General features: G+C 41.7%; 3 protein-coding genes across 5 annotated transcripts in view; 1 reads left to right on the top strand and 2 right to left on the bottom strand.

Moving 5' to 3' along the window:
• Positions 1-7534, bottom strand: part of ACSBG1 (acyl-CoA synthetase bubblegum family member 1) — a 40550-nt gene extending 33016 nt beyond the window's left edge. Inside the window, exon 1 of one of the 3 annotated variants that reach the window (XM_064721809.1) lies at positions 7455-7534. Coding sequence is in view for 2 of the 3 variants with exons in the window: in XM_064721807.1 (XP_064577877.1) it covers positions 1722-1801 (80 nt within the window). In the remaining variant the exon portion in view is untranslated. Of the gene's footprint in view, positions 1-1721; positions 1895-7454 lie in introns of those variants that run through there. The other 2 variants (XM_064721807.1, XM_064721808.1) reach the window with 2 other exon arrangements.
• Positions 7535-8711: 1177 nt separating this feature from the next.
• DNAJA4 (DnaJ heat shock protein family (Hsp40) member A4) lies at positions 8712-14981 on the top strand. The gene is made up of 8 exons (XM_064721811.1): positions 8712-8915; positions 8996-9136; positions 10837-11017; positions 11906-12010; positions 12743-12970; positions 13059-13289; positions 13778-13878; positions 13963-14981. Exons 2-8 carry the CDS (start codon positions 9005-9007, stop codon positions 14179-14181), a joined length of 1197 nt encoding a protein of 398 aa, XP_064577881.1. The 5' UTR covers positions 8712-8915; positions 8996-9004; the 3' UTR covers positions 14182-14981.
• A 435-nt stretch (positions 14982-15416) lies between these two features.
• Positions 15417-22517, bottom strand: SKIC8 (SKI8 subunit of superkiller complex). The gene is made up of 10 exons (XM_064721813.1): positions 22405-22517; positions 22261-22288; positions 21798-21903; positions 20904-21076; positions 19720-19868; positions 19311-19404; positions 18449-18542; positions 17751-17843; positions 17068-17146; positions 15417-15685 (listed from the first exon to the last, which is right to left on the bottom strand). The coding sequence occupies exons 1-10, from the start codon at positions 22414-22416 to the stop codon at positions 15596-15598; spliced, it is 918 nt and encodes a 305-aa protein (XP_064577883.1). The 5' UTR covers positions 22417-22517; the 3' UTR covers positions 15417-15595.
• Between the last annotated feature and the right edge of the window lie 2344 nt (positions 22518-24861).

Below are 24861 nucleotides of genomic sequence, written 5' to 3'. Positions count from 1 at the left end.
GAAGCAGAAATCTCCCAGTCTCTGTATGGCTATTTGCAGGGAATGTAGCAAAGTTAGGTCACACAGAACTCCTTATTTCATCTCTGCCTCATTGAATGAATCAGGTCATACTGATTCAATTTCAGCCTTATAAAAGATCTTCCTATTTCCATTTGATACAATTTTATTTTCTTTGTCTAGTCCTTTCTACTTGGAATCCTACTTCCAGCATACTAAAAAAGGGACAGGAGTTTGCTACCTAACTTCAAACCACACCAGGTAAACAACAGCATTTAATGCAGCAGCATAAACATGGCAACTTGCACTGGCATCTTCAAAAACAAACAAACATAGATGTTTATGCCAAAGACTTTGAATGCATCACAAGTATTTTGAGTTCTAGGGTCTGGGATTCTTCCATCAGAAATTCAGTAAAAACCCAAATGCTAAACATATATCTAACACAGGAACCTTAAACTTCCTGTTTGCAGTGGATGCAAACCATTGTACTTTTAAATTCTCTTTAACTTTTTTCTTTAACAAAGAAAACTCAGATTTTAATTTTTTTATTAAGTCACAAATAGAAGCATGCCTGGACTAAAATAGAGGCATTATTACTGACTTAGCAAAATCCCAACTTTCATGAGTCGGAGTGTACATATACCTATATGGATCACAAGTCAAATAATGGTTTATGATCTTTGGACAGGTTAAACCAAAAAATGACAATTGTATTACTTAACTACATTGGGATTCCAGAAGCAACAACAATACATTCAAAGGTTTTCAAAGATTTCTTAAACTTTTTCCTGGTCTGAAAACCTCAAATCTTTGGATTGCTCCTCATGATTCTTATCCAGGATTACAAAGCCCAGAACAGAAGAAACCATTATGGCAGAAATTATCCCAACAATCCTTTACCTGAAAGGATCAAACAAATCTTCCAAGAGACATAACATGCAAGTTAGTCCCTAAATAAATGTGAAGTTAGATATACTTTAACAGAAGACTAAATTAAGTCTCTGGAAATGGATATTAGTCCTTAGCAATACTGACAAACTTCTAACAATCAGAAGCCAAAATATTTCCCATGAGATGTCTTGTTCTAATCTTAAGTCAACTCTAGAGATGGGGAGATTTCTCTCTTAGAAGATACCATTCCAGTGCTAGATCAACAAGTAGAAGAAACAACATGTTCTTTTTGTGCTGCCTAGGACAGAAAGGAGGACACAGCACCCACCAGGATTATTTTTGTAAAAGGTAACATAAACATCAAGATACACTCCTCTAAAATTCACTTCCCCACTCCCACCTCTAAAAGATGGGTTACCTGGTTAAGTTCTGTTGCCTTTGACAGGAAGAAGATGATCTGTCACAGAGATCAATTATTACCTGAGGATTACCCCCCCAAATCCAGAAGAGGCTAAATAGCCTCCATGCTATAAAATAAACATTATACAGGTGTATCCTATATGCCAATAAGATACAAGCAACATATTACCTACCCAATGATGCTAGTAGGTTTAAAGTCAAAGTAGGATTTAGCAAAGGAGAATAAACCTATTTATAATCTTCATTAACAACTTTCTCTTATTCTAGCCTCAAAGGATACACCTTACTCTTCATTAGATAGTAGAGATACCAGGAAAATTCTTGTGCATCTGCACAGTAGTACAAGAGAAACGTAAGCTGGGAAGAATCAGTACATGAGTTTGTTAAAATAAATGCTCAAGCTACTTTACCCATTTTCACAGCTTCCTGAAACATTCCTTGCATTTTCAGTCTGCAGTTGTGTTGTGAGAGTCTCTCCACTGTTAGGCATGCTGACAAACCCTGCAAAGCTGGTCACAAATATGCTGAAAAGCTGTGCAGATCAGGCATAAATGAGCCACTTGGAGAACCAAAGAAACCAACAGTAACTGGTTATTTGTTGGAAAAAACAACACGTAATGCAAGAGGAGGAGTCTACTGCTACAAAAGCTATTTCTTTCTGATTTTAACATGCTTGAAATGTCGCAGTGCCTGTGAGCCGCTTACTGTTAAACTTTCTTTTTAATTCACTTTTCTTTAATTATCCATGAGAAGAATTTTAATGAGTTCACAATGCTTTAAGATGCAAATCTTTGCTTTTGCCAAGATTTCCACAAATTCATTCACACAAGTTGAAGCAATTCTAATTTTACTAAGTCTAGTTTCAAAAAAGAACATTCAATGAAGCTATTTGCTTAAAGAAAACACAGATTAATTAGGAAATGCCTTAAAGTCAACTCAACCTATGAAACCCAGCACTGCAACAGCAAAGCACCACAACTACAGCAGCACTTCCTGCACCTCACCAGAGCAGGCCTATGGTATAGCATGGAGGTTTCTACACATGACTGAACAAATTACTTCCCAGGATGTAAGAGAGACCAGTTCAGCTGTTTAGGCTACTTCTATACTGGTAAACTAAAGAAAATCCAGAGAATGGCTCAAGGCACCCACTGTGAGCACCTTCCCTGGCATGGCTCTGTAGGAACTGGCCCTTGCCTGGGACAATGCAGGGCAGAGGCTGTCACTGGAGATGATTTTATTGACCACCCTGTCTGGAGGAGGAAGAGAGATGCAAGCCATGCTGTGCCATGGCCTTCAGAGCCAGAGAACATCAGCTAAAATGTTTGACTTAATGGTACAAAGAGAGCCATAGTGACTAGGAGTACCTAAGATAGCAAATATTAACTTTGTAGAAAGTGTGGATTTTATTCCAGAGTGCCTTGCACCATATCCAAACACATAACTGTAGACAATGCAAGTTGAAATGAAGGAAAACTCTGAAGTGAGATTCTAAGGGATCTATTCTCAACACCAGAAACTTGATTTGAAAAGATCTGAACACAAAATGGGGGTATTTCAATGGTAAAAATTTGTCAACATATGCAGGAAAACTCTATTTGTCAGGATTGATTTAGCTCTTTCATTTTGGGATAATTCTCTGAACCCTTTATTCTCTGCAGAAAGCCACAAGGTGTCTTCCTTGCAACCAACTTTCCAGTAACATAATAAAGAAAACTCTGCTGCAAGAAAACCCTTCTTTTTCTTCTTCAGGTCATCTAAAGTATTTTAGATGCTATATGAAGGAAACCAATTAGAGAACTGCTAATTACCCTGATTAAGTTGCATCCTGGGTGCTTAGTGGCTGGGTAACAGGCTGGACTCCTGGAAGGAAATGGCAGCTCATTCTCTAAGTCTTGTACTTTCAGTGAATAAACAGATAACCTCAAATTTATGTGTCCTCTGTGTACACTGCATTTATGAAGGATTTTTTTTATTTTGTTTTTCCTATAATTTTCCTTAAACTTGCTGATGGTTAGCAAATTATTTTGACACAATCAAGCATTCTCCAGTGGCAGACCACTCCTCCAGTAACAAGGGCAGCTTGTTACTGCCAGAAGGGAAGCCAGACTGTGAAGTAAGGGGAATTTATCAGTGGGAATTGGTGGAGAAGAGTGGCTTTGGACTCTCTATTGTGTGACTGTAACAGAAAACTCACATCATTGTGATAAACTGTGCTCCCTGCAACTGTCAGCTACCATCTTGTCACTTGAACAACAGGCTCATCAATGTCAAGCTGCCATAGTTTGACACAGAACCTGCCTTTGCAGTTCTGGTACATTTCTAGGTTGACTTCAAGTTTCAAGAAACAAATCCTAACAAATGAGGCCAGCAACTTACATGGAGCTCAGCAGAAAAAACCTTCATCTTGAAATGGTTTTTACATGTTGCACCTTACAAGATGGTGTGATCCTTTTCTTTTCTGCCTAAATCTGCCTGCATGCAAGTTGCACAAGCCTGCACTAGACCCAGCAGAATATTTGTGCTGGGATGGGCTGCTTTCTGCAGCTACAGGATAAGATTTCTGGGCGTTGACAGGCTCACTAAGCAAGAAAGGAATATAAAAGCCAAATAAAGCTCACATACTGTTCACATCCTTTGCTCTGCAATTAGGACCGGTATCTTTCAGAAATTTGCAACCTCAGAATTGAAGACACTGTCCCTACAATTTGCACAGTCACAAGATCCCAAACAGAAATATCAGCGAGGCCAAACCAAAGCCATGTTGTTGCTAAGGTCCAGCAGTGACCAACAGCAAGGCAAAGCAGCCTTGCTGTGGGTGGAGCATGCTGGGGACAGGATGTTTCAGGTTTATTTCACAGTTAGACTATGGAAACGTGAAACTACCCAGGGCTGAGTACTCCCCCATCTATTTACTTGTAAGGCAAGAAATTAAATGTTTCACCATAAAATCTGTATTTACTTAAATGAACAGAGGGGTGGACTAATTCTGGATGCTCCTTGCTAGTCATCCCAGTTAGTTTCAGCAACTGCATGACAGGGCCCCTTTTTTTAGTCATATAACTGGTAGCAAATAGTGTCAAACAATACTTTTTGGTGCAAACATTAAACTGGTAGTCCTATTGTTCCTCCCATCTTCCACCACTGAATCCAAATCAAATTAAAAAAAAACCTTACCTCACAACCACTACCAGCAGAACATCTCATAACCTCTATTCAAAGCCTGTTTCAAAGGTTTTGTTACATTTCTTTACATAAATTGCACCACTTCTAATATTTTTTTATTATTTCATATCAGTTTTCTTAGAGCCTGTCAGCTTTTCAACTTGCTACTAACTGCAGCCCTCTGCCTGCTATGTTCTGTTAACTGCATTTACTGTGATTATCTACAGCTCTCTCTTTTTCCTACTTTCTCATAAAATTAAAAATTTCATTCAGTGTCTAAAACATTTTAGCTAAAGTAAAAAAAAAAAATTTAACTCCACAGATCTACTAAATGAGAGTAGTTTTCGGGGTTTATGCAAAATGCTAAATCCAAACATGTCTTCAAATATTACAGTGCCAAAGCCTCCATTAAATCTTACTAAACAAGTGAGTCTAATCACACACCTTAAAGATCAACCAATTTATGCTACCTTGGGCCAAGGAGATGATGCTGAGGGCAGATTCCAGAATGAAAAGCTTCAGGCAAGCAACAGCTTTTTAAACTCACGTATGCTTTTAATACTAATTTATTTCTAATGCAGGAATTCAGATCAGACAAACCTGTGACTGCTAGTTACTCACTACACACTACCCTAAAATAGCTCCAAACAAATGCCATCATTTACATTTTTCCTGGAGATATCCATCTTTTACTTTCCATCTATAGCAAAAAGATTTTTCTAACAGTTTGTTTCTATAGAAAACATCCTTTTCATATCATAATTACAGGCTCAGGGCCATTCAAGGTTCATTAAATGAAATTGTCACACTTTATTGTTTAACATACATTTTGAATAAGACTAAAAATCATAGCTTAAAAACATTACTCGAAGGATATTTCCCTAAGAAGTTTGTAGAAATTGTGCTAACTTTTGAGATCTGGATGCTTGAAAGAATCCAGCTGAGCACAAAGGAAAGTCTGCTGTGATTCTAATTTCACCTTATAGAGGAAATACTGAAGCTCTTTAAGCAGATTTAGTGTGACTGAAAAGAGACAATCCCTCGGATTCCTGACTTTTTTCCCGGTGTTTTTAATAAAAGGGTTTTTTTGATACTTGACAAAAATCAAGGGTGCTGCAAGAAGCTGCAGCTGCAGTTCAGCAGATTGTTCTCTTACCTGTCTCCAGGATCCTGCTCTCAATGAGAATGAGAAATAGCAATACAGCCACATAAAAAAATGCAAATTCAAGCAGATTCAAGCAGTGATTTATATAATGGGATTAAAAGATAAATGCATAATTCTTGTAGGATATAAAGATGCTGCATGGTCCCAAGGTCAGGGGGGAAGCAGTTTTAACTCCTGTTTTGTGCTAAGCTGTTTCAGAACCAGAGTCCTCTGGTGGCTAAATGCAACAGGCTCCAGATCCAATTACTGCCCATTCCCAGTCCATTCCTGCCTCCCTGCAGAGAACAGAAATTCTCTGCTTGTTTTCCTGTTGACACCCACACACAAATCTGATACTGGGCAAGTAAAAAGCACCAAGGTGATTCATGTTACATGTGGCAGGAGGCAAGAAAGAAAGAACAGTAAAAGAAATTAGTTGCTCATCTGAAAAATGGGTAAGGAACTGCTGGTTAGCAACAACCACAAACTTTAGGAGGCAAGGTGTGCACCACAAGAAACAGAGTTGGGCACATACACCCTTCATCACCAGGCTGGCTGAGTACAGGAACCACGACTGTAATTGCTGAGAAACATGTCTGCATGTGTAAAGGCTGTATCACATTTATTACTGATCATGACAAAGCCATCTGCTGAGGATTCTAACTCTGTTCCATAAATAAAGCATTGATAAATAGGAAGTGTCTTGCTTCAGACAGCTGCAGGACTGTGCTCTCCTCAGGTATCAGAATGACTGCATCTCTCAGACAAGAGCACATGATGATGCACAGAATATCCACTGAGTGGTATCTCCTGTTTTTATAATCTCAAACACCAACCCTTACTACTTTTCCCACTAATTCTTTGAATAAATAACTTGATAACTTTGAATGATAATTTGATTGCACCAACTGGGACCAAAGATGGAGAAAACAAATCCTGCATATGAAGGTAAACATAACCTGATAGGTCTCCCTAATAAACTGAAAGTAAATGACATAGGAGGCTCAATCCTCTTAAGCAAAGATCCAAACCAGCCAAGTTTTTGGCTGTTATTACAAGTAACAAATGTTAACAGTAAGAAACCATCCACCAGTGTGAGTTCTTATATTTACCAGTATCTACACACACCTACAGGAGGATTTCTATTCACAGATATTATATACTCTTTTTATCACATACTAAAGATGGATCTCTAAAATTCATTATGTGCTTTGAAAGCTTCTCATCTACTAAAGCATTCAGCTACTACCAAGCTATAAACTGATTTATTGTTTCTTCTTAAAAACAAATATTATGTTCATAACAACAGATTATAGCTAATTTATCTTTAAGGTAGAGACCATTATGAGAATGAAGCTTTTCTTTGCCTTAAAAAGGAGATATTTAGTTCTTGGCCTACAAGTTTACAGAGTAACTTACCCTAAATATTTCTAGAGAAGAGTTCCTGCATTTACTTGTCAACATAATTTCACAATTGCAAAACATAGATTTACATGTTCAGCTGCTGATAATTATGCTTGGAGAAAATAATAGTTACCAACACTGATTTCTTTCTTGTGGTTTTGAACTGTTCCTTTCATTGATATTTTCTGTTGATTTCCTGTAATTAGCTCCCCCTTCTTCAGTAAATTCACATGCTGAATATAAGTAGATTGTATTAACTCGATCTTCTAATAGTATTTACTTGAAATACAGTAGGAAGTTCATTGCAGTGGCACCAGAGCTCTAAATGATGACCAATTTTCATTCGGATCCCTCCCTCTTTTTATTTTTCCCCATTTCCCACTGTTAGACAACAACAGGGCCCTCTCCTTCAGTCACCCTGACTCTTTACCTGTGCTGTGCTTGGCAGGGCAGGGCACTGGAACCTTTGGGCTATCATAACCACAGGAGATGCTCTGCTTTCATAAAACTCTTCCCAGGAATAAGGAACTGTTTCCTGGAATAAAAGAGCAGCTTGTAAACATTCCTATTCAACTCAAGTTTGAGCAAAATCTGTTCTCAGTTCATGCAGCTTTTCTGTATTTTTCACTTGAGATTTTTCAGTGTTAAGTTGCCATCTTCTAGGAAAATATGCTATTGCTCAGATCCACACAAGTACCAGTTATCTCATTTCCCCAGAGCAGTAAATAATTATATGAGGACCTTTGGTTACCTGGAGAAAGATGGAAACTATCCCAGCTTCCAAGTCTGCTCCAGGCAGGCCAGCTTGAGGAAAAGGCAAATAACAGATACAGAGCAGGGGTACAACATTAGCCAAATCAATTAAAAATTGAAAAAATACTGAGGAACAAGGCATCAGGAAAGCCTTCCATTTAACCAGAAGAAGATCTAACACACAGCGTGGGGCAGGTTGTAGCAGGGTGCTCACCAGTCTCTCACAGGGCAGGGAGAGAAACGGGCACCCGCCATGAGGGGCCCCTCAGAAGGACCCTCACCCCTGCCAGGCCCATGGTGCCTTAGGTTTGTCTAAAGGGTATTTTAGGTGTGCCTAAAGCTGACACAGGTAGAAGCTTTCTAAATTAAACTCAACAGACTGTGTCTACAATACAAAGATATAAAATTTTGGGTAGTTTTTTACTGAGGTGGCTGCCATGAAGGGCCCCCCAGGATGGACCCCTCACCACTGCTGGGCCCACAGTCCTTTAGGTTTGTCTGAAGCTGACGTAGGTAGGAACTTTCTAAATTAGACTAAACAGACTGTGTCTACAATACAAATATATAAAATTTTGGCTAGTTTTTAGTATATTTTTAGCTCCATAAAATTGTCACATTTTAACTAATAGAAAGTACATCTAAAGCTTCCATATAAAAAAATTAGTATTTTGGAACTTTTATTGAAAAACAGTATGACATATAAATCCAAAAGCTATAAAGAAGAGGAAAGAATAGACTTGCATTACCACATTAGCATAGATAATAATTTACAGCTCCCATGCAATGCTAACTGCTCGGTACCCCACTGCCCGAGCACAGTTTGTGTGAGCTGTACTCAGGACATGCCAGGTACAGCTCCGGGGGAGCCTCACCGGTTAAAGCCAGCCCGGACCGCCGCAAATTAAATACGGAGCGCCAGACCCGGGCCCGGCCCGAGGCTCCTCCCCCAGCGCGAGCCCCGCCGGTGACGTCACGCGCCGCCGTTCTAGACCGTTCCAGCCCCGTGACGTCACGCGCGGCGTCATTCCAGAAGATTCGGCCGGGGCTCCTATAAAGGCTGCGGAAGAGGCGGAGCTGCCGGGATCGGCGAGCGGGTGGTGGCAGTGGCGGCGTTTTGTGCAGCGGAGTAACCGCAGCGGTGAGCGCGGGCCCTCGGCGGGGCGCTGGGCGGGATAAGCCGAGGGTAACTCCAGGGTAACGTGCCGCGTCCTCCCACAGGCACCCACCATGGTGAAGGAGACGGAGTACTACGACATCCTGCAGGTGAAGCCCAATGCCTCCTCCGAGGAGATCAAGCGCGCCTACCGCAAGCTGGCGCTGAAGTACCATCCCGACAAGAACCCCAGTGAGGGCGAGCGGGTACGTGGGGTCGGGGCCGGGGCTGGGCCGAGGCCTGCGGGCCACCCACCTACCCACCGTGAGGCAGCCGGGCTCCAGGCGACACTTACGGCCCTTGTGCGGGGTAGGCCCCGTCCGGCTCTCCGGCGGGCCGGGGCCGAGCCGGGCTCACCGCAGGCCCCGTCCGGCTCTCCGGCGGGCCGGGGCCGAGCCGGGCTCACCGCAGGCCCCGTCCGGCTCTCCGGCAGGCCGGGGCTGAGCCGGGCTCATCACTGGCGCCGCCAGGCCGCGCCATGGGCGGCCTTGCCGGGAGAACCGGAGGCTGGCGCAGAGCCGCCCGCGGGAGCACCGCGGGTCCCCCACAGCCAGGCCGTTGTTACAGCTAGTGTGCACTAAGTCCCAGCTCAAATTCTGCTTTGCCCTTTCTGGAGCGTATTGCCGGTGCGTGAAGGTTCCCCTACTTCCATATCTCTGTTTAGACATGTGAGGTTGGCAGCAGGCCTGTGGCAAAGGGGATGCAGCATTTCTTTTTTTTTTTTGATGTGGCGCATACTAGTTTCCCTGTAGTTACGGTGGATGATCGTCCTTAGAGGAGCTGGTTAAAAGGCAAAGCTGGAAGGATTTCTAGTGTGCCAGTGGCCACTGTGCTGTCAGACATTTAAAAGGCTGATAGTGGATCCAGCTGCCAGCGTTGTTGTGCTGGATGGGTTTTCTTCAGAGAAAAATGCTAATGCAGATGTCCAAGGTAACTATACCCGGGAAATCACTGGGCTGTACGTGGGTGGGCTGCTTACAAGGGAACTATTTTACATGCTATCAACACGGACCCGCACAGCTCCCTGTGTTGACTTGGATGATAAACGAGCACCACAATTGGAGAACTAGGGAAAACATGAATGATGGGATTGTTTATCTAAAAGCTGGCTTACTAATACATTAATATAGGAATAGAAGGTCCATATTTACCTTATGTTAATCTCTAGAATACTAATTTATAGAACTCAAACAGTAGCATAGTTAAAGGCAACCTTTCCTGCTTTTATTTTGGGCCTGCTTTTTTTGCTTACACCACTTTACATGGCCATGAGTAAATGAAATCTTAAAATTGAAGTGGTCATTCCAGTAATAGCAAATTCTTTTTAAAAATTCAGTTGGTGATCTTAGTAATAGGAAATTCTTCATAGCTATTTAAGAAAAATCCTTAATTGTTTTGATTTGTATCTAAGTCCTTGTGTTTGTGATGAGTAAGCAACACCCGTGTCTGGTCACATAAATCTCTGCTGTAGCTGGATGTACCAGCTCAGCAGGCATGGAGAATCCCTGTGTAGCTCTAGGCTGACTGGCACTGCTGTTGCCATGAGCAGTTGGGCACGTGCAGGACTTCAGGGACAGCACCATATTCCTTTCTAAATGGATTTTTTAGAGGTTATAATGGTTGTTGCAACTACCACAATCAGCAAAATGCACTTGGTGTATACTTGTAAGGTGGATGTGACTGAATTAAGCCCACTTAAAACATGGGAGGAGGGGGGAGAGGGAGGAAAGGGGTGGTTTTCCTGGACAAAAGTGTGCTATTATGGCCTGTGACCCAGGGAGTTTCCTTTTGGAAACAAATGCTGCAAGAGGGTGTTGTAGTGGCTCGATCTGTAGATGGAGTTGTATATGAGAGGGCTACTTTTCCTTTTGGTCATAGTTGTTCAGAGCTTCTTTTTTCTTTTTAGTTTAAACTTATATCCCAGGCATATGAAGTTCTGTCGGACCCAAAGAAAAGGGACCTCTATGACCAGGGTGGGGAGCAGGCTATTAAAGAAGGAGGCCTGAGTGGCGGCAGCTTCTCTTCACCCATGGACATCTTTGACATGTTCTTTGGTGGTGGAGGCCGAATGAATAGAGAGAGAAGAGGTACACAGTTCTAAACAAGTTCTAGAAACTCTAACCATGCACTTAAGCATAAAACACCTGTGCTATGGTACTGCTGTTCTGCTGAGTGCACATAGTGTGGATATTACTTGTTGCAACAATAGAATAAGTAAACTATGATTTTTCTAGTTACTCTAGCATTAAGAGTCTAATAAAGTAGATAACGTGGCTTAGCCATAGCCATCTTTCTGCTAAGTTCTATTTATTTTTTGTTGAAGGGGGAATGGGTAGTCTGTAGGGGAGGGGGAAACATCAGTAAGTCAGCAGGTTTAGACCTGTTTAAGTTCCTTTTTTCCAAATCTGTGCCTCACTTGCTCATATGTTTTTGGGCAATTTGCTTCAAAGGACACCATCAACTTAAACTTCAGTAATTTTAAATCCCATTAAAATATTTGGGAGAAATTACATGAAACTGAGTACAGTGTGCTACCAAAAGCATGATACGATTTTTGTCCTTTCCAAGCCCAATGCCTGTTAAAGTAGCAAGTAGTAACTTGCTGTAAAATCACTGAAATGATGCTATGAAGTGGCATGGAAATTCATAGGCAGGCATAAATAGCAACTTCTAAATTGACAGATCTGAAGCTGGTAGTGTCCTTGCATCTTGCTGTTTCAGTTAAGCTTATAAAATTAGGAGTAGGGATAGGGTGGCTTTGATGATGCTTTGCTTTAATTACAGCTCAGCCTTTATGTTTGGAAATAAATGGGTGGAGCTTAGCCGAAGCTGATGGAATTGCACATGCTTTTAAGGGGGCTGAGTTGTGTTCAAAGTTTGGAATGAACTCTGCATTTCTTCAGTAAGACTGTGCATGAACATTTATCTTCACAAAAGCTGAACAAGTATTAATATTTTCCTTTTTTTCTCTGAAGGCAAAAATGTGGTGCACCAGTTAGGTGTATCTCTTGAAGACCTCTATAATGGCATTACAAGGAAACTGGCACTGCAAAAGAATGTTATTTGTGCAAAGTGTGAAGGTAAAAAAAACACAAGTAGTGGTTTCAAATCCCTCTTCAAGCTGTTTGTATGGCTTGTCTGAGGCTGAGAAGAAAGTCTGAAGGTTTTCTTACTTTTCTGTGTCTTCATTCTTTGCCTGATCCCTGAAAGTCTGCCAGGGTATTTAATTCTTACATTTATCCAAAAGTAAGTCTCTCGACAGTGTTACAAAGTGATTGTTGTAATGGCAAACTAAAACTTACTGTGAGTTGCAGTTAGGGGTACCCAAATTAAAATTATCTTCACCCAGAACTTGGATGTAAAGGTTTATTCTGTAAAACTTCTTTAAGTGCTGTGGGTGGAAGCCTAGCTTGTGTTATGCTACTAATTTTACAGTTACTAAGTACTCCCTAGACTGGTCCTCTTTGAGGTAAATTTTAATAAGGTCTTACATCTTAGTACTCTGTTAAATATTTCATAAGCAGATTCTTTTCCAAGTATTAATGGAATGTTTATGTCTTGAATTTGGTATGCTGACAGTTCCTTGGAAACCAGGAGTTACTGGGGGGTGGGGCAGAGGCTAATACAATAAGCTGTATAAACATTTTGTTTGTAGAAACCTCCAGCTTGTGGGCTATGTTTTGTGATGGCAGCTAAATTCCATTACTGAACTACTCTTAAGTTACCCTAACCATGCTCTTGAAGTCAGTGAGTTCCAGCCTGACTACTGTAATTATTTGAGACTGAGATGGAATTTAATTCTTTTGTCAAAGGTTATGGCGGAAAGAGAGGGGCAGTAGAAAAATGCCCTGTGTGTAAAGGAAGAGGGATGCAAGTTATAGTTCAGCAGATTGGACCTGGCATGGTGCAGCAAATCCAAACTGTGTGCCCAGAATGCAAAGGCCAAGGTGAAAGAATAAATCCAAAAGACAGATGTGACAACTGCAATGGCTGTAAGGTTGTAAGAGAGAAAAAGATCATAGAAGTTCATGTTGATAAAGGTAAGAACTGTGTATTTGTATTGGTTCTCAAATAATAGTCAATAATAGTCTATAGGTCTGCAGAGAATAAATGGGTTTCTTTTTCCAGGTATGAAAGATGGTCAGAAGATAGTATTTCATGGAGAAGGTGACCAGGAGCCTGATTTGGAGCCTGGTGATGTTATAATTGTGCTTGACCAAAAGGATCACAGTGTCTTTCAGAGACGAGGGCATGACTTAATCACAAAAATGAGAATTCAACTCTCAGAGGCTTTATGTGGTTTCAGAAAGACAATTGAAACTCTGGACAACAGAGTTCTTGTCATATCTACTAGGCCAGGTAGGTTGTTAAGAGTACTAATACTATGCAGACTAATTGGTTTAATTATACCTGGACTGGAGTTTTGGGGGAGATTGTTCTGTTTGGGTTGGCTTTTTTCCTCACCAGATGATGCAACAGCTTCATGAGGCAGTCACTACTCTTTCTAAAACATGCAGAGTTATACCTAAAGCTGTCAAATACCTCTCAATAAACCTCAGCCCCAGCTGGTGGATAGCCAGAAAGATATTTAAGAGGAAAGAATCTTAATTCTACTAAAGTGTCTGTTCATTCAGCCTGAAGGCTGTGCCAAGAAAAGCTGGTTTCTCTTATAGCAGGGGAAATAGTCTAAATGGCCTTAGCTGTGTACAGCTTGGGTTTAGGTCTTTGCTGTGAGCTGATTACAATCTCCCTGAGTGCCATGAGAACCCAATGTCCAGCCCTGCCTCGTGTGGCTGTGAAATGCCCATCCCATCACAGCAGCCCACTTACAGCTCTTGCCTCCATAGGTGAAGTGATAAAACATGGGGACCTAAAATGTATCTACAATGAAGGGATGCCTGTCTACAAATCTCCAATGGACAAAGGCAGCCTGATCATACAGTTTTTGGTAAGCTGCATGCTTTTCTGTAGCCAATATACTCATGTTTACACATGAATAAATACTCATTTTAAAAAATATGTGAAATTGTAGGTCCAGTTTCCAGAGCACTACTGGCTCCCAAGGGAGAAACTGTCTCTGCTGGAGGCTCTGCTTCCTTCCCGAGAAGATGTTATGGTTACAGATGAGATGGATCAGGTAGACCTTGAAGATTTTGATCCAAATGAGCAAACCTACCGTAACAGTGCAGGAGAAGCATATGAAGAAGATGAGGAGGGTCCAAGAACAGGAGTACAATGTCAGGCATCTTAAAGCAAGGTGGAGCGGATGTCATCTAAGATGTAAATTTTCACAATGAAAACTGCATGGCTGTAATAGCCACTGCTTGTGGTTTTTGTGTTCAGCAAATTGAGTTGCTGCGCTGTCAGTATCACCTTTTTGTAACTAATTTATATTGTGTTCTTGTAGTCTTTCTATATAAAGCAAATGTCATACAGCTGAGAACCAAGTTGGTATGAATTTTCCTTGCTGTGAAGGTTCTCAATTTATTCACCTGTGCTATTTCTATAAGACTTTGGCAATATCAATAGAGGCTAAGTGGAGTGTCTTATGTAAATACTTTCATACTGGAAAATTAATTTCATAGAATAAAGCATAGCAGAATAACTTCTAATAAATAGTACTTCACCTTTTTTCGTGCTTCTCTTGTACTTTCTAAGCCATTCTGGAACCCCCTTTATTTAAACAAGTTCTTCTAAGCTCAGACTCCTGTCATCTAGTCTAGATTATTTGTGTTAGCTGCACCACTCAGCTGTCTCATTTTGTATTTCAGAAGCATTTTGTGCATGCCCTCCTCTCTGCCTCTTAGCCCTCTTCCTGTGTTTTGTGGGTTTACAGTAGCATTCCTTCAGCTGCTTCTCTGTGTGTGACCCAAGGTTACAAGCTGTCCTCTAATGTGTTACATACAAGTAAATACTTGCAAATAAAAGTTTGACCTTTCAGAAGCTCAAGCTTTGTATTTCAGCCTTCCTAGAAAGGGTTTTTACTTCCTCCTAGGCATTGTATACTTGTGCCTTAACTAAAATGAATAAACCAAAACCACTTGCACTGGGTATACTGCTGCTGTTTTGTAACATACATGCTCCCACAGTACAGCGATCCCATTAAAGCTTTTTTCCATTTTACCTATTTGCTGGTAGTGTTTGTATTAAGTCAGGGTTAGAAACAAATGGTCCCCTTTAGTGAAATGAAACCATGATGAATGATCTGTGTCCGTGTACCACACAATTGTTGAAACAGGTGTTCAGCTTAAGTGATCCTCTTGCACTCACTAGCAGCAGGACAAGCTGGGCTGTCATTTCCCATATCTATAACACAGCCTCAGTCATTTTCCTTCTGCTAAAATAAGCTGCTGTAATGCTTAGGCCATGCTTTCCAGCTCTGGTCTATTTATGTTTAAAGGCAGGGGTGATTAACTGAGCAGTACTTCACCCATGACTACCTATTTCCAAAAATACTTTTTCCCCAAGAATTAGACACAAGGACTTGGAGCTGTAGCTTTTATTTTAAAAAAGTAAGACTTTCTCTTGTGCTAAGCAAAATCAAAATTAGATTTGGTTTTGCAGATCAGTATGAATGCTTTTATCATAGTAAAAAATGACACAGAACAGTAGCAGTCCCTTGAAACTGCTACAAGAGATTTACTGAAGCATCTGAGTCAAGACATTTACACTGGACAGTCATAAATATGAATTTCTTGGTCATCACCAACAGACACAATTTTGGACCCACTTCCGTTGTATTTCACTCCCCAAACCTGTAAATAAGACATATGCAAATTTATCCAGAGAGCACAAAGATAAAGAATCTTTGCAGCAGTAATATTTATTACAAGCAGTAGAGGAAAGATTATTGAAAAGTCACCTAATTAGAACTGGTGTAGTTGTGGCTTCTGCTTCACCAGCAGCTGAGGCCGCCGAAGCAGAGCAGGACACTGCCCTCTAGGAGCCTGCCGAGCTCCTGCACCACTCCCACTGACTGTGCCTTACCCAGCCACAGATACTCGGGCAGGGCTGAGAAGTGCTCGCCCCAGTTTGCATAAATAACCCAAGCATCCTCACTCCTGCCCATCCTGCAGCCCTTGCTGAAAAGAGTACTTTTCAGTGCAGGAAAGGAAGAGAGGAAGTATTTGTCATGCAGACTGAGACCATGACAGACTGAAGAACAGAACTGGGTTTATCCTTGAGCTCTTTCAGAGAACCATTTACCTACCAGTACAAAACTTAGAAAAATTCAGGTCACTCTGATCTAAGACAGTTACACAAGCTCTGACCTGACACCCATCTCCATCAGAATGACATCAGGAAGAGTGAAGGCTCCCCAGCACGTTCATGTGAAATGCAGAATGGGTGTGTTGACAACTGCATGGTTTGGGTAATCTTGGACACTATTTTGCATTAGTACCCAAACCCAGCATTCCCAGTAACTAACACATCTCTGTCTGCCACAGACTGAATGAGATCATACACAACAGCTAAACAACAGGGGAAAGAAACCCCCACAACTATAGGTAACTGAAAAGAAGGTTACCAGCAAGAAAGTACTACAGAAGAAAACATTCAAATAAAATCTGAAAGAATATCCTTTGTTTCTTGTTCAGTGGTCCATTAAAATAAAACACTGTTCTGTTTATCACCTAACATTTGGCCAAAGAGTAAATGGGTAGAAACCTAACTCCTTCTCTCACAGGTTGCTATCACTGAACAATAAAGTAAAACCCCCCAGTATTACAGACACTGAAGGAGAAAAAACTCCCAGGTTTCCAGGCTGCTTTCAAGCATCTGTTTAAGTAATTCCATCCTTTTAAATAAGTATTTCCACCCTTACACATGCTGTGTTAGTCACAGAAATAAGTAAAACCAGAGACAAAGGTAACAGAGTCTGGTGAGACTTAGGCCCCTCAGGATTACCTTTTTTGGGCCTGAAAAATGTTAATGACTTGGAAGAGAACAGCATATACACCTGGGAGTACTAGTTCAATATTAAGTGCTAAATAATCACAACTTTTAAAATTTCACTATAGCAGGCTAAAGCTGCATTATTGCAAGCCTGGAGCTGCAGCACCAAGGTGAAGCACAAATGTGCTCAACTACACAAGCTCTCCTGGGAACGTGGTGACTCAGGGAATAGCAGCCATACCTGATCTTGGTGGTCAAAAAAAGTATGGACACAGGTCCTCGTTCCAGCATCCCAAACCTTCACACTTTTATCAGATGAACTGAAAGAAAAATAACACTGATTAATGTTTAAATTAATGTATTAACTAAAGTTTAATGCAAACATTAAAGTTCTCATATGGTAGACGTAAGAAACCCTCTTTCACCCATCAAATACAGGGATGAAGTAGCAAATGACTGCATCTTCTGCTAGGTTCCACTACCTTTAAAATAAATTTACTGTTCCAACATCTGCAATGTGAAAACGAAGACTCCCATTTTGGCCAAAAAATTCTTTGAGGCAAGTTCTTTGGATAAGGAAATTCCTATTACATATACTTGGTCCCCCAGCTGCCTCAGCTGTTTTAAGAATTAATACTAAAATTCAAGTAGATTAATGTACTACTACTTTAGGTTGTAATTCTTGATTCAAGAGCAATTTTTCAGCTATTTAGAATCAAGCTGCTGTTCTCTTAGGTGTTTTTCACTTGTCAGGAACTACACTGCAATGGGAAGACTTACTCTGTAAAATGCTCTCACTACAGCTGGTATCACATCACAGATTGGCTCGAGCCTTTAAATTTTATGTTATTTCATTACAGATCCCACTGCAATTTGTACACTTTTTTTCTCCAGTAATCAAAAACAATTAAAAATCCTCAGTACCTGGAAACAAAATGGGTATCATCGGGACAAAATGCTACATTTAAAACCCAGGATCCGTGACCACTTAATGTGCCAGCCAAGTTTGCATGTTGCCTGTGGAAAGAACACGTTAGCATTTGCTTTGTGAATTCCAGGGAAAAAGCAACAGGAATATACCCTAGCTAGTGCAATCAAGAATGGTTCAATGGAAGGTGACTTCTGGACATCTGTTCACCCAAGCTGAACTGGTGCTACAGCAGATTCTGTTTTTCCATTTCAAATAGTTAACATAAAAAGCGCTAAGAAGATGGACTGGAGGAGAAAGAGTTTCACCAGAGCCAAAGCAATTCAGGTTTAGAAGGTGAAGACCACTGAAGCAGGGCCATTTCCTCCCCAGGGTCTTCCAAGGTATTGCAAGATGCAACAGAAATAGGTCATAAATATAATTTCCTGTGTACAGAACAGATGTTTAGGAGAGGTGAACACAAGCTCACAGGATAGATACACAGAAGAATAAGCTTACTGCCTACAGGCAAATACGAGGAAAGTAATTTGTTTTCAATTTACAGCTTTCTTCTACCTCTGCACTTTCAAAAACTATCTAAGGATGTAGTATTTTACGATTTAAGATTATTTATCACATAAAAAGTCACCAAAAGCCGAAAGGAATTCTGGAGAGTGGAGGGTTAGCTCTATGCTTCACAGTATCAGCCACTCACACATCGTAGATTTTGATGTATCCATCATCGGAGGCGGTGACGAGCAGCTGGGAGTCAGGGGAGAAGGTCAGCGAGCGGATGGGCATGGCATGGCCTGCAGGGACAGGGACACAGGGCAGGGCTGGCACTGCTCCCACTGACACAGCGCCCAGCCAGCTGCAACAGCTCTGCCTGCTCACACACAGCAGCCTCTGAAGCCTCCTTCTCTCCAGAGGCTTCTTCACACAAGGGAAAATGCAACAGCAATTCTCAACTGTGAATGTTAAGGCATGTCTGCAACACAAAGACTAACTAGTTTCTTTCAGCTGTGCATCTCTGTTAGAAATCATGTCATATTTTATAGTGTGATTTAAGTGACTGGGGTTTTGGTTACAACTGGGCAGAAACTGCATGAACATTAAAAGCCCATTTATCTGTTAGAAAAAAAATGCATGTGTTCTACAACATAAAATGTTCAGTTACTTTTTAGACTAGCAAAAAATTGCTTTAGAACAAATAACGCAAGAAAAAGAAAAATCATGTGCAAGGCAGCACACATTTGGCTTGGCTTCATTCCCTTGTACTTTTCTGCAATACAAGGAGCTCCAATTTAAGAATTTAGTTAAGCATTACTGACTGTATCTTTTAAAAAAGGCATTTATGATGCAAGCCTGAGTTTACAGTTTGCCTCTAATATTTTAAGTGGTTTAGGTTAAAGCACACCAAATAACTAAATACTGTCTAATGGACAAATATATCAACTCACTTTTGCCATGGTTGTTGTAGCTTATTCTGACTTGCATTATATCCTTTAATTTTGTCAGAAATGACAAATATCCTTTAATTTTGTCACAATTAGGTACTGCAAATAACCAAACCATACCTTCTAGCGTATGCAGAAGCTTTCCAGTTGCAATATCAAAAATATTGATAATGCCATCTATTGCTCCACTGGCCAAGTATTTTCCATCTGGACTCTGTAATAAAACACAAAAAGTGTGATTCAACATCTGTGTGTATTTATGCTGTGTAAGCCCTGACATTCCCTTGGCAACTTTTCACAAATAGTAATCTATGCAAGATACCTGGGCTCCAAAAATCCTGAAGGCTATAAACAAGATCCAAATATATTTTCCAGATGTGCAGGGGGAAATGTCAAACAATTTGTATTTGGAACTATGGCTGTCACCTAATATTATTGCAGAGATAAACTGATAGATGGAAACAAAAATACCGATTTACAACATATTACAGCAATAGCAATTTCTCATAAGGAATTATGTGCTTCTTACATATGCAATGCTAAGGATGAACTTCCCTCTGGTGTCTAGAGAATATTCTTTCTTTCCAGTTTCAACACCGAAAATATTTACTTTCCCCACGTGACTTCCTGTTGCAAGGTACTGGGAATCAGGTGAAAAAGCCAGGGACCAAGCATCAACTGTATTAAAAAATAAAAACCAGTTAGCTGGATCCTGTTCCTGGTTCTTATTCAACAGTGTCAGTCCTGTATGCATCTGTTTAGATGTGTAACCCCCTAAGAATGTACAAGCTCATCAAGTCACCCCTTCTATGTAACCAATGGAGCATATCTTGAGCTATTTACTTACATTTAGTAAAAGATTACATTTCTAGTAAGACCCTGACCTTATGAGACCCTCATGTAATGTTAAATTTAGAATTTAAGACTGCATCAGTTAAGTGGAAATTCTTACTTTTTTCCCAGAACCAAAAGACTGAAACTACTGAAAAAAGCAACACAAGTATGTAGCAAAGCACAGAAGATGAAAGTACAGGAGAAATGCAGACAAATGTAAGACAGATAACATTCCTGCAACTGAATGTAAAAACGCACCATTTTTCATAGCAGTGCAATGTATTTATCTGGCACAATGTAATTTACAGGTTTTTTTTCTAAAAGTTAAATATTAATTGCCTAAAACCCTTCAAGATTATTCTTAAATTTGTGAGTCCCAGTGGACTCATGAAATACTTGGAATAAGACCTTGGGCCCTGAATTCCAGCTTGGAGAACATCAGCATTGTTACCATTGATAGCTGTTTTGGCTTGCTTGCTCAGGACTGGACATGCTGGATAAAAAAGGATCAGATGCAAGGCTCAAATGCACTGCAGTGTTATGAAGAACATTCAGAGCTCCTTTGTAAATCCATCTGAATAAGCACTTGAATTATTTCTTCCAAATATCCCTTTACCAATGCATGTGTAAGAGAAGCTTCTGCTTTATGCATACAGCAAAATGCCTACTATGTGTACCTGAGAAAGCACAAGTAGTGTGTAAAAATAAATGTAAAATTGTCTGATGCTGCTTTGTGTCGAGTTCATAAAACCTTAAAGACTTCTGCAAATATAGGAAAGATTAAACCCCCCAAAGACCTCAGGTACCCCAAGCCCTCAGTATCTGCCAGGAAGAGTCACAGTGTTCCCCTGCAGAGCCAGCTCAGCACTGGTGTCTTACCAGGACCAGCATCTATGGACTTGATCTGCTTGCCAGTCTCCAAGTCCCAGAGGCGAATGTGGGCGTCCAGGGAGCTGGAGGCTGCGATGGCACCCGTGTGGCTGATGTCCACTGACACCACCCCCAGCTGGTGCCCCTCCAGAGTCCACTGCAGATCCAGCTTTTCATCGTTCCTGCCGTGCAGGGAAAGAAAAGCCTTGTTGGGAACATCTCCAGCCTCACACAAAACAAACAATCCACATTCCTCCCTGAAGGCCTGCACACAAACTCTCTGTACTTAAAGAACTGACAAATCAATAATTTATCATATTCCAGCCAAGCAGTTTGGAAGACATCTCACCAAAAAATGTCCATCACACCCCAGTCTGTGGGTGCTCCCAGAGCTGGCCTGTGAGCTCAGCACAAAGTACCGTGACTGACATCTTCACAGTCACCCCACCCAAGTTAAACCCACCACTGAAGTGAAGCACATCCTTCACACTGCTTTGCCTAAGAGACAGTAACTCCTTTGCAAAAGCACACTTCCATAAGGATTATCAGGATCTTTTTTTCAATAAAAAAGGAAGATGTCATTTCCTCTTTCTCACTATTCCCATTATTTCCTTCACAATACACATCTCCAAATGCACTGTCTCATCAAAAGATGCATTTCTCATTCTTCGGTTTAGAAGTACATTAAGTATTCTCTGAAATGCATTTTCAAAAGGATTCTCTTTTTTTTTTTTAATGAAAGCACACCACTCCAAGAGAAAGCACACACCAATGGAGATAAACTTGCTCAAAGAAGCAGCTCTGTGTGCCATTCCTCTAACATCCCTGCAGATTGTGGAAATTCAAGGCTGCTCCACACGGACCATTTCTAAGGCCTAACACAGATTAACATGGGGCACTTACCACTTCCAGACCTTTACCAGATCATCCAAAGAGCCAGAGATCACTGTTTCAGAACCATCATTTTTATTTTTGCCCCAAGCAACTGACCAAATGGCATCATCATGAGCTAAAAGAGAATATAAGCACATTAATTTAAAAATAAGAATTTTATTTTGATAGAAGATCACAACTGGTTTTGGTAATGCTGAACTGGCTAGCTGCAATGTTGGCAATAGACCCTGCCTTGCTCCTCAGGTCTATGGAGCGCTCTGAGAGCCTTGTCACTGTCTTCTTTGTTCCAAAATATGCAATGCGTTGTGTGAGCAGCGTCAATGCCGAAAAAGCAGCACAGCTACCTCTGAGTTACTCAGATTTATGCCCAATATACACATAGCCAGGTCTCCTCACACGGATACCTGCCATTATCAATTTTACATCACCCCAGAACACCAACATTGCTCAATACCCGTTAGCGTTTGCTCACCTTGCTCTTGCTTGAAGAGAATACCGTACTAGAAAGAAAAAATAATTAATATTACACATGAGCAGCCTATACACATATATATACATACACAGACACACACCTCAAGCCAGCAATTAGCTCAGCTAACGCTGTGTTTTTAATTACCTGTGTGGTCATGTCTTTCTGAAAACAATCCCGAGGGGAGCGCGCCCACAGCAGCCGGACACAGCTCCCGCCGCCGTCGCGCCGTGATGACCTCGGTACCACCGAGAGCGCCACTCCCCGCGCCCTCCGGCCCCGCGCCTCTGCCGCCGCCCTGTGGCCGGGAGGGACAGCCGGACACGTCCCGCGTCCTGCCCGTCAGCGCCCTCGGGGACAGCGGCACTGAGCCCCGGCTCTGTGTCCTGCCCGTCAGCGCCCTCGGGGACTGCGGCACCGAGCCCCCAGTCCCGCGTCCCGCACTGGCGTCCCACAGTTTACTTCTTCATCTCCGCCTCTCACTTATCCCTTCCCGCTCACCCACAGGCCAGGCGGGCGCGGGGCCGGCGCCATCGCTGTGGGCAGCCCTCAGATGCTGGGTGTGTGGCAGCGGTGGCAGCGGTGCTGCCATAGCAGTGCTGGTGTGAGCTGTGGGGTGCGCCAGGGCCGCCAGCCCAGCCGTGTAGAAGCTCCTGAGGGAAGGCTGGGCCGGCTGCCACTTGTCTGAGGTGTGCAGGAGGCGAGGGGCAGGCCGAGCACAGCACTGCCCGACCCCGCGCTCCTTGGGCTGCAGCACTGCCCATGGCTCTTACCACGGCACAGAAGGCTTTAACTTCACAGAATCACAGAATCACGGAGTCATTAAGGTTGGAAGGGGCCTGCAAGATGATCAAATCCAGCCTAAGTTGACCACCTTGTCAACCAGGCCAGAGCACGAAGTGCCACAGCTGATCATTGCTTGAACACTTCAGGGATGGTGATTCCACCACCTCCCTGGGCAGCTCATTTCAATGCCTGACCACCTTTTCTGTGAAAAAATTCTTCCTGATGTCCAGCCTGACCCTCCTTTGACAAAACTTGTGGCTGTTTCTCTGGTCATATCACTTGTTTCCTGGGAGAAGAGCCTGATCCCCACCCAGCTTCTGTCAGGGAATTACAGAGTGAGAAGGTCCCCCCAAGCCTCCTCCAGGCTGAGCCCGCACAGGGCCCTCAGCCACTCCTTGTGCTCCAGAAAGGAAGTTTCCCTGCTAATCATCTGTGTCAGATCCAAAAAAAAAAAAAAGGTATGACTTTTCTTTTGGAAGCTGAAGTTTCTCAAGTCGCTGTCTCTGCTTGAGTTAAAAGTGCAAAAAATGTCAGAATTTAAGTTCAGGAGAATTAATCAGATTCCCTGAGGTTTAAAACTAAAGACAAAGGATCAGTGGTCTTTCACAGCTCTTAATCAGTTTTCATACGTACACAAAGCTCTTTGAGATCAATGGAACTTGTCTGAGTAAGCAGAGTAACAACCAAAAGAGGAATTCTGAATGTGTCTTAACACAGTTCTGCAGTCAAGAATGAAAATCTGGGTAAAACTCTTACACATAATTACAGACTTTTACATATAATTACAGGATCCTTAGTTCTCTGATTAGGTTGAGCTTTGAGAAGATTTTAAGGCATACAGCTTTAATGTCTTGAATTTCAGAAATCCTCATTTACTCGTTTGTAATGATGCAATGGTAAACATTCTCCAAAAGTAAAAGAAGTTATTCTATTTCTTGCCAGGGTTCTTCTAAGAATTCTTTCATTTAAATGTGCACTTAAAATATACTACTTTCACCTCATGTTCAAATAATCAAACTTGGTCTTGCAGTTCTGTATAGAGTACTGCAGGACTGTAACATAATCTTTGACAGACAAAGTGTTTCTAATCCCCCCAGAGGTTTCAAAGTTCTCTCTGTGCACTGGTATTTGCTCTGTACAGTGAACACCTTAGGCCTTCATGGGAAAAGATTGTTCCTGTTCTGTGAGAGGGCAGAGTGAGATTGTGGGTTATGTCCTACATCACTTATGACACAAATCTGTATTTGATAGAGTGAAAGCTGATTAGATGCTGCTTTGGTGCATCAAGAGGATAATCTGAAGCAAAGTGTGCCACATGTTTGATTTACAGATAAATTGCCTCTGTGGAACAGTAACTGAGAGCAGGTTTCTGTATGTCTGTCCTTGTTGTGGAGCACTGTGTCAGCATGGGTATTTCAGCCCTAATCACAGCAATGCCTTGGGAGTGCCTCTGGGTTCCAATGACAGCTTTTAAAACAGTGTTACAGGGAAGAAGCCTGCCATATTAAAATGATCATTATGATCCCCCTCATATTGTGCTTACACATAGAAGTGAATTAGGTCATGACTGGATGCCACATGAACATTGCAAAAGGCACTTCCTAGCCCAGAGTTCAGGTGCAGAGAGCACATTGGGAGCAGGACAATTTAAGAACACAGGCTGAGTGCCATTGTGGCCTGGTACTGCAGCCCCAGCTCAGATCAGCATTCACAGTTCAACACCAGCCTCACACACAAGAGGAATGCCAGGTAAGCCTTGATTCATTAAGGTCTTGAAGACACATGAACTTCCATAAAACAGGAAGGCTAGATAATTAA

This window comes from Zonotrichia leucophrys, chromosome 10 (assembly GCF_028769735.1).
Source record: "Zonotrichia leucophrys gambelii isolate GWCS_2022_RI chromosome 10, RI_Zleu_2.0, whole genome shotgun sequence".
Classification (NCBI taxonomy): Eukaryota; Metazoa; Chordata; class Aves; order Passeriformes; family Passerellidae; genus Zonotrichia; species Zonotrichia leucophrys.
Note: the sequence above shows the minus strand (reverse complement) of the source record. Positions and strands in the feature narration are given on the sequence as shown.

What these genes read in the sequence shown, in the direction of transcription:
- DNAJA4 (XM_064721811.1), top strand. Translation starts at nt 9,005, where the DNA reads ATGGTGAAGGAGACGGAGTACTACGACATCCTGCAGGTGAAGCCCAAT. An exon ending in ACCCCAGTGAGGGCGAGCGG is followed by an intron (nt 9,137 to 10,836) that starts GTACGTGGGGTC and finishes TTTTCTTTTTAG; the next exon opens with TTTAAACTTATATCCCAGGC. An exon ending in AGAAGTTCATGTTGATAAAG is followed by an intron (nt 12,971 to 13,058) that starts GTAAGAACTGTG and finishes TTCTTTTTCCAG; the next exon opens with GTATGAAAGATGGTCAGAAG.
- SKIC8 (XM_064721813.1), bottom strand. An exon ending in GTCCATAGATGCTGGTCCTG is followed by an intron (nt 19,869 to 20,903) that starts GTAAGACACCAG and finishes TTTTTAATACAG; the next exon opens with TTGATGCTTGGTCCCTGGCT. An exon ending in TCATCCTTAGCATTGCATAT is followed by an intron (nt 19,405 to 19,719) that starts GTAAGAAGCACA and finishes GTTTTATTACAG; the next exon opens with AGTCCAGATGGAAAATACTT.